This window comes from Trematomus bernacchii, unplaced genomic scaffold (genome assembly GCF_902827165.1).
Source record: "Trematomus bernacchii unplaced genomic scaffold, fTreBer1.1, whole genome shotgun sequence".
Classification (NCBI taxonomy): Eukaryota; Metazoa; Chordata; class Actinopteri; order Perciformes; family Nototheniidae; genus Trematomus; species Trematomus bernacchii.
The window spans coordinates 1,805,083-1,814,563 of record NW_022987966.1 but is presented as its reverse complement, the minus strand read 5'-3'; the positions used below and the strand labels follow the sequence as shown (position 1 = coordinate 1,814,563).

Genomic DNA, 9,481 nt, shown 5'->3' with positions numbered 1-9,481 from the left:
ACTGACTCCGGATAACTGGATGAGGAAGGATGGATGGATAGTTTTTTCTAAATATATATATATATACATATATTAAAAAATTAAATTATTTTAATTAATCAAACTGTTTTATATTGCCCAATACCTTATAAGGCTTTACTATCTGAACATAAGAAGAAACCATCTGTTCTTACAGCCTTGCAACAAACAAACTCTCTAAATGTAACATGGCTGACATTGTTTCCCTGATAAAGAAACATGTGCTCCTGTATTTACGCACAGGAAATCCCTGCCTTGGTTTATTAAAAAAGGAGAAAACAATAAAATCACATGTATAAACAAGTTTTATTGAGGCCAAACAGCACTTTTTACAGAAAAGCAGGTTAACAGTTTGCCTAATTTAGTAAGGTTATGCTGAAGAAAACATCTGATGTTCCTGTTCTGCATTTTTGTTGCCATGTTATGATAACAAAAGTATGTTAAGACATTAATGAATTGTTGCCTCTGCGATTGGCTTATTACATTCTTGGTTACTAGTGCTAAAGAAATAACACAAACAGCTTCTCATGTCATATTGTTTTGTGCTTGCAACCATGACACCTTGAATAGAACTCATACTTAACTGATATGAGGTAAACTGATTCAGGTACAGTTGGCAGTGGGGAATCAGAAGCTTGCTGAAGAACCCTTCAAAAGGGCTCAAACCTGAATCCTTTGTTGATAGACTATTGATGAAGACTAAATGCTCAAATCAACTTAAAAAATCGAGTGTACCTCACAGTTTCATCTCTGCTGCTCGGTGGCAGCGTGACAGCAGGTTGAGCGATGTTCTGAATGTGTTCACAGACACGTGTGATGTACAATGACAAACTGAGACGCAGTAAGAGTCATAAAGCCAGCGACACATCGAGGAGCAGCTTTGGAATGCACTCATGCTACAGGCAGACGGCACCTGCTGTGAGCGGCGCTCTGTTTGTCATCCTGTCCCCATCCTGTCATCTCTCCGTCACTCTGCAGCCCCCACCCTTCATATTCTGCAGCCCCCACCCTTCATGTTCTGCCAGGGCCTCTCCACCCGGCTCCCACCCTCCCCTCGGCAGCATGCAAAACAAACTGTCAAATCTGACTCATGTTAAACTAAAAAACCTCTGATATTGGGTCCACACTGAAAAAACTGAAACGTTGACTTTAATTAAATGTATTATGTGAACAGGTTTCACATAACTGTATTAGGTTAGGTGAAAGCAATAATATTAAGTTGAACCTAATGTTTTTTATTTAAACTTATTATGATTGCTTTCAACTAACCTAATACAGTTATGTGAAATCTGCTGACATAATACATTTAATCAAATCAATGTTTCAGATTTTTCAGTGTATATTAATAAAAATGACTTTTGATTCTGGTTATTTGACACCCCCCACTCGTTCTTCTGATAACATGAGTATGCACTGTTTCATTGCGTATACTGCAGCATGGTTTTAGACCGATAATGGCTCGTTGGGTTTCTTTGCTCTAATTTAAGCTGTCCTACTTCCCATCATGCCTCAGGGCTTTAGGCGAATTGGAGCCAGCAATGTACTTCTTTCACGTTGATTTTTAAACTTTGCTTACAGCCACTGTCACTGTCGTGTGGGGATGTTTTAGAAAGTTTTGCGCTTAATTCACTTAATGCTATTCCTAAAAATGATGTATTAAGACGCAAGTAATATATGTAATAACAGCTTAAAACCGAGTCATGTCTTTGCTGAAGCCAACTGGGCCTTCTTGAAACCAGATGTGTACCATCAAGGCAGCATTAAACGTGTCATTATTATGCATGAGTATTTGGCATCATGTGGTGTTGTGTTTTGCAAATCAAATAAAAGCTTGTTTGAATGGGGAAGCAATCTTTTGTAAACATTTGGGTATGGCTTGTGTCAATCAGCTTTACCGACTTTATATCTCATTAAAGAAAATGTAATTGGAGTCCATATTAGAACATGTTTTTTATTCTATATTCCATTTGTGAGAACAGAAAAAAATAGATTATTTTACAGTTTTTTCTCCACCATGAGTAAACAAGATCTGGTAAAAATATATAGATATACTAGATAAGTCAAGATTGAGATACATATGTTTGGAAGAAAAGTATGTATTTTTTCGCAAATGAAATGAATATTATGCAGATCTAAAATTGGGTTTTAAACAACTTTCAGCATTTAGGGTTTATACTTTTTTTATCGCGGAGCCAATTTCCTTTGGATTAAATGAATTGCCGCATCTCATCATACTGTAGTTGCTTTTATCTGTATATGTTTCATACATACAAAATAATGTACAAAATACAACATCAAAAAAGCTTCAAGGCATTTGATATGTCCTATTAATTCCCCATTGGAGTCCTCATCACCAGACAATCTCACCCTTACCTGCTCATAAGCATATTCACATTAAAGTAGCTTAGCGTAGCTCGGGTCAGAGCAGCACTCTGTCACCGAGCTGATGAAGGGGTCAGTCTGTGTGCATGGACCTTCATCCTGTGAAGTCTGGAGCTTCAGGGGGAACTCCTCCTCTTCTCTTGTCACCTTCACTTCCTTCTTCCTCTTCGCTGCCGACAGCTCAGCTGTCAAACCTCCTCAGTCTCCTCAACCTGATCTCCTCCGCTCTGGCCTCATCAGAGAGGTGGAGACCGTAGGGAGGAGGAGCTCCTCTCTGGCTGCTTTGTCCTACAAAACAGTACATCATTAGATTTAGACACTTTAGCTTTTAGCTGGCTTTTATGAACCCTCAGGTCTGCTTTTTGTCCCCAGAAAAATAAATGGAGAAGCAGGGTTCAGTTATTATGCTCCATCGATCAGGAACAAAGTCCCAGGAAACTCCAGGTCCACTGTAACCCTCACAACTTTCAAATCCAAACTGAATGCTGCCGGTTTATTCACTTTTTTGTATCTCACACTGAACTGTAACTTTTATTTTTGTATTTTACCGGTCTTCTTTTATTTTAACTTTGCCCAAAGGCTTTACGTTTAAAAACAATAATAAGATATTTTTAATGACTGTTTTTCAATGTATTTAAATGTAATTTTATATGTATTATATTCTTCTGTTAAGCACTTGGAATTGCCTTGTTTTAAAAAATACACGTTATTTATATACAGTAGCACAGTGCTTTCACATAAATACAGAACACATGTACAACTTGAGGATAACGTGAACTAAAACATATTTCATAAAATGAAGAGTAAAACAAATATAATGTAATAAAACACAAGTAAAATAACATAAAAGCAATTGTAAAAAAGTGAGTTTTTAAAAGTGATTTAAAAGAAATTAGCTAAAAAAAATTAATTGAAACCTTATGAAAATCTTTTCATGAATTGGAAGATAAGGTGTCATTAGAACCCCCCTCCCTCCCCCCACACACTCTCCTCCCTTACCCCTGTCATTCAGACTGTTTCTGATGGCCGCCTCTAGCTGCTCCTCCTCTGTCAGTCCGCTGCTATAAGAAGCTGTGTGGGGGGGGGTGTAGTCTGGAGGATTGTTCTGACGGTATCCTGAGTATCCTCCACCAGTGCTCCTGTAGCCTGCAAACACACACATGCAATATGGAATAAGCAATGAAACACAATTTAAAAAGGTTAAGGCTTGTGTGAAAAGACCAACAAATACCAAATGTCAGTCTTTCAATACCGTCTGATTTCTATGTTCTGTGTGTGGAACTACTTCTTTTTTTTCACAATGAGCACCGACAGGAGTTGCTTGCTCTCACACTTAGTCTGAATGAGCTTCACAGCTCAGTCTGTCAGTCATAGAGCAAGACGTCGATCCTCATCTGGAGATAAAAGTACAAAACTCACCGCGAGCATCAGGGTCCCATCAAACAGCCTTTTTTATCTTTGTTATTGTTTCTGTCTGACAAACACGTCGAAAAACAAGTTTTTCATCCAATTTCTGCAGTGACATCAGTGGTGCTTTTCTGAAAATGTTAAATATTTTCAACTCGAAACGCTTGCAGCGTCTGGACAACAATGGTGATGCAAAAAGAAAAAGGGTGACATGCAACGGCATGCGCTCACCCTGCATTGGACACACAGATACAATCAAATTCCTTTGAAATTCTAGCTAAACGTATGTACATGCAATGACTGAATGCTTTGGTACCTGTAGAGCCTGAAGAGTTGTAGTATGCACTGGGTCGGGAGTTATATCCGCTCGATGTAACAAAGCCTGGTGAAATATAGATAAAGAGACCATTTTAGGACAAACATAGTGTTTTAATGTTTCTCCAGTATTGTTCTATTATTAACACATGAAATGTCACCTAGTATTTATAGATACTGAAACTGAGAGCTTCCATGAGGCTAGTATATGACCTGAATCACAACTAAATCTATTTAAAGAATTAAGGAAAATGAAACCGTTATCTTTATTTATTCATATATCTTTAACCATAGAGTGGGTTTTGAACATGTTACAAGGCAACACAGAATCTGATGGATTCCGACCTGCACATTTCTTCATGACGGCCTTCAGGGGTCCTAACGTGTAGAGCAGACCCACCAGGATCCCAGCCAGGTGACCAATCAGAGAGGTCCTGAGGAGACACACAGTAACTCCTGACTACTCAAACACTGCCACCTGGTGGACACCTTCATTCGTGACAGCATGTAGTAACAAAAGGGAAACTTATCTAAAGAACAACTGTGTGATACCGTTTGTTACCTTAAATACTTTAGCAACTTGTATTTACTCATGAATATTATTGACTTTTCTTAACTCTTTTTAATGACTAAATACAAATCAAAATCAACACTCCGTAAATGTATTTAAAAATCAAACTTCATGACATATAGTTTGCAATTACTTTGTTTCACCTTTTTTTTTTTAAGTCCAACATTTGCCAAGTTGTGAGAAAATAGGGACAACCTTCTATCTTTGAACTTCGAAACATGAGTGTCGTTTGGTGAGTAAGGGATAAAACACACACAGACTGGAATACCCCTGATGTGCAATAACACTGTCTGTAAATATACAGATATCCTGCAATTCCACGTTTATTTATCTCAGTTTACTTACAATTTGGCATACAGTACCAGCTAGCTCTTTAATTCAATATGGGCACTTTTCTTCTACCATGGTGTACATATCTGCTATTTTTTTTACTTATTGTGTTATTAAAAACATGTGCTTGCTTAGCAATTGTATTATTTTTCTCACTTTACCTTGACTTTAAGTCTACAGTATCTGCTGTTTAATAATGTACATCTCCCCGTTGCAGGACATATACAGGATTTCTGATTTATATGTGTTTCTGAAGCACTAAACCCAGCAGGGTCATTGCTCCACAACATGCATCAAGCGAGTTCTGTTATCTCTACAGCAGATCTGCGGAGTGAATCCTGATTATTTTCTGCAGACGTTTGACAGGTAACTCACCCAGGTGACATCATGTGGATCAGCACCAGCTCCACCCAGCTCACGTAGCGGTTAGACACCGGGAAGCCCATCACACGGGTCACATCTCCAGGGTGGTAGTGGTTACTGAGCACCTTCAGAGCAAACAGGACACCTGTGTACGTGTACGTGTACACACACACACACACACACACACACACACACACACACACACACACACACACACACACACACACACACACACACACACACACACACACACACACACACACACACACACACACACACACACACACACACACACACACACACACACACACACACACACACACACACACACACACACACACACACACACACACACACACACACACACACACACACACACACACACACACACACACACACACACACACACACACACACACACACACACACACACACACACACACACACACACACACACACACACACACACACACACACACACACACACACACACACACACACACACACACACAGTTAGAAGGTGTTGCCATAGGCTGTGTAGTGTGAGAAGACATGATACATGGGTTACTGAAACGTGATAGGGCTGCACAAATGATTGATATTTTTTCGATAACGCAATTGGGACTAGTTCAGCGTTTCTCAAAGTGTGGGGTGCAGAGATGTGATAGGTGGGTCGCGAATGGACGCGATGAACGGGAGATTATTATCTTTATTTTATTTTATTTTTTAAATAAATGTTTTGGACCTCAGGCCGGAATCGAACCTGGGTCCTCGCGGGCGGTAGTGGACTGTTACAGCCGGAGACTCGCAACGGCGGTGGACTTTCACAGCGCCGCTGAAAAGGGTCCCACAGACCCAAACAGCACACAAAGGTTAAAGGTCAGCATATAATAATGTTAAAATGTGCTAAATATATACACTGCAAAAAAACAAAAAAGAGGAGTTAAAGTAGCTCACGACTTGTTTTATTTTGTGAAAGTAGCTCTCATCCTAAAAAAGGCCCCTGTTATAGAACGATACATTTGACCATTTGAAGCTTGGCCTGTCATTTTATTGGAGCGATGAGGAGCAGGTGGGGCTTGAAAAGGCCAAAGTGGGGAATGACAGAAAAAGTTTGAGAACCACTGGACTAAGGGAATATTGAAATCGCAAAAATTAAAATCAATCACAAATGAGTATTTTTCCAAATCGTACAGGCCTACAATATAATATTGCTTTGCTACACCTTCACAGACGAAAATCTAAACGTACAAATATGAATACAGAAATGAATGCATCAAATATGACAGACCACAAGGAGGCTGCCTAGAGAAAACATATTCAAAAGAAACAAAGTCTTCAAACACCACTATAAAATAATTTGTATTATTTCTTTAGCCTGTTACCTTTCAATCCATAACCTACTCATTTATAAATAAATACATACTTCTCTGTATTATAAAGCTTCCCGTTTAAGACAATGTCATTTCTCATTTTCATTTTGTGCTACATCTAAAGTCCAATCTTTAATACAGATCTCCCAGCTTTGTGTGTGAGTTTGTTAGACTCGCTGTACCTGAGAAGCCCACGGCGCAGGCCATGCTGTAGGACTGGTCCTGGGTCAGCTCTGTCAGCGCGGCCTCCAGCAGCAGGTACACCCCCCCGGTGAGAAGAGAGAAGACGCACAGCAGGTAGAGGAACCAGGGGCCCCCCAGCCGCCGCTCCAGGTTGGTCCCTTTCCAGAGGAAGGAAGCCATGTTGAAGTAGAGGTGCCAGTCATCCACATGGTGCAGCGGGGACAGCAGCAGGCGGCGCCAGCCCCCCCGCCAGTAGGCCTGCTGCACACTCACACACGCCTGAGAGAGGAAACACAGAATTTGTTTTTGTTAGAGCCAAGGATCATCCCAATGTCCCGACTCCACCCCTCTTTCTCCATCAGCACACGCCATATTGAAAGACGTCCCAGTTGCTGAGATGCAGAGGAGTCGAGGAGGCTTCCAGAGGAGAGGAGTGAGGAAACATGCCTTGGGGAAGTGTTATTGCTACAAGCGTATCAATACTCCGCCCCACAAAGCTCCACAGCTGTCTGGATGGCACCTGTTGTGGACTGTTAAAGGATGATCAAAGTCATGAAATGTTTATGTTTGTATTCCTTCAAGTTTATTATCTAACAACAAAGTACAATATAAGTTTGCTTATAATTTTAAATTGAGTTTTCGCCTTTTTAAAATCTTGTAGAGTTCTATTTTTTGTTGAATTAGATCGGATATAATTCTATTTTTTCAGCTTCTACTTACTGGGAGAAAGAAAAGCAGCAAATTGAATCAGAAATCCTTCATTCATACCACAGCGGGGAAAATGACATTGTTAGAGCAAAGGTGAGTGTAAAGATGAAGACAAAATAAAAAACACATTTACCAGAGGCAAACTCATATTAATAAAATCAATTGTACGGTGTTTTCTACAACATGTGATGGTGTTATTTCCGACAGTGTCCCATTAAAACTCTCTATCATCAGTGCATTACCTGCATGAGAGGCGCTGCAGGGAACAGGAACAGATACACGTTGAGTCCCAGCACAGCCAGCGTGACGGGGGGGATGTTGTCCAGTCCCACCTGGAATAGCTGGGAGGCCAGCAGCATCAGGCCCATGTGGGACCCCCTCTGTCGGGGCCGCATGCTGAACGCAGCTGGGAAGAGACAACGTCAGAGTCATTTCTGCTTGACAGGACTAATGGCAGGGAGTAAGACGGTTTAGGACATGGGGGGGTCATTTGAACCTGTATATGTAAAAGTGTCTTTAAGGTCATTTTTAAATAAAATGTAATATTATTATCTTGTTTCCTTTACATTTTAACCTTATTGAAGTTTATTCTACTTCTTTTAAATTATAGTATTCTTTCATTATTTTATTCTCTTTTTTCCTTTCCCAGTAATACATCAATTATTAAAAAACAAAACATATAATATATATTATTCTGAAATGGCGTATCTGTAGAATGAATACTTTTGCTTTTGTTACTTTTTAGTTGATCAAGAAGCCAATACTTTTCTACTTTTACTTGAGTAACATTTTGAACAAGATCTACAAGTACTTCTCCCACCTCTGGTGTTTTGTAACCATGAGTCGGATAAATCAGTAAATCTGAATCAGAGGCTTCAAGACTTAAATCTACAGTTGGATTTAATCGAGCAACAAGAGATAGTGACCACCTCTGTAGGCCCAGTGTGTGACTTTTAGGTTGAACATACACATGTTTAAAATTGGTGTATGCCCTAAATATCTATTAAACCTAAATGCAGCAGTCACACTCACTGACACACTACGTTTTGGAACTGCCTCACAGGTTATTATAGGAACATGTAAAAGGGACATTTAGTTGTTTTTTTTGCAGTGAAATCACCAAGCTAGCATTTATTAACTGGAGGCTGTATACATTCATTTAGTTATTGAGGGTCATTTAACAACTTCTGAGCTAAATGCTGAAAGTTGGCCAACAACTTTGTTCATGCAAAACATCGACATTTGATAACACTTAATAAATACTTTAATAAAACCCTCCCAAACACATATGTATCCGCATACTAGTGACTGAAAATGGACTTACTGTCAGTGGTGTCTGTGGTCGGGAAGCTGGCACACCTCTTCCTAATATGATGCTAATGCTAATGCGAACTAAGTTTGTAGTTTTAAGCAAAGAGGTCTACAAGTCTGTTTAGCTCCACAAGAACATCGCTTTAAATGATTCAGCGCTATCAGGTGGCTTTCCGTGTGCCTTTATACATCTGAGTCAAACGTCAGCAGAGAGTGTTTCTCTATATTTCATCATTTTCTAGCACCTTCAAGTAACTGCTCGGCAAAAGTGGGTGGTTCGAATCGACTGTCACGTGACAACAACAAATCTACGTAACTGGCGCATGCGCATTATGGATACTTCTGCACACTTCATACATATTCACCAGTTGTTTTCCTACTCCTAACGCTGCTCTAATGTCTTATTTCTCCGCTTTACATTTCCACTATTTACAGAACCTCCACAGGTAATACTTAAACAAACCTTGCATTCCATTTAACACTCTATGATCATTTATATACATACATTATTGTCTCTTTG

General features: G+C 39.7%; 1 protein-coding gene across 1 annotated transcript; it reads right to left on the bottom strand.

Annotated features, from left to right (window-relative positions):
* Positions 1-2,249: 2,249 nt before the first annotated feature.
* rhbdd1 (rhomboid domain containing 1) lies at positions 2,250-9,253 on the bottom strand. The gene is made up of 8 exons (XM_034115816.1): positions 8,975-9,253; positions 7,893-8,056; positions 6,942-7,221; positions 5,399-5,531; positions 4,468-4,556; positions 4,124-4,189; positions 3,400-3,546; positions 2,250-2,688 (listed from the first exon to the last, which is right to left on the bottom strand). Exons 2-8 carry the CDS (start codon positions 8,043-8,045, stop codon positions 2,582-2,584), a joined length of 975 nt encoding a protein of 324 aa, XP_033971707.1. The 5' UTR covers positions 8,046-8,056; positions 8,975-9,253; the 3' UTR covers positions 2,250-2,581.
* Positions 9,254-9,481: the final 228 nt, after the last annotated feature.

Coding starts and splice junctions, on each gene's coding strand:
- rhbdd1 (XM_034115816.1), bottom strand. CDS start 8,045: ATGCGGCCCCGACAGAGGGGGTCCCACATGGGCCTGATGCTGCTGGCC. Junction 7,222..7,892: donor CTGCAGCGCCTCTCATGCAG/GTAATGCACTGA, acceptor TTCCTCTCTCAG/GCGTGTGTGAGTGTGCAGCA. Junction 2,689..3,399: donor AAACAGTCTGAATGACAGGG/GTAAGGGAGGAG, acceptor ACTGTTTTGTAG/GACAAAGCAGCCAGAGAGGA.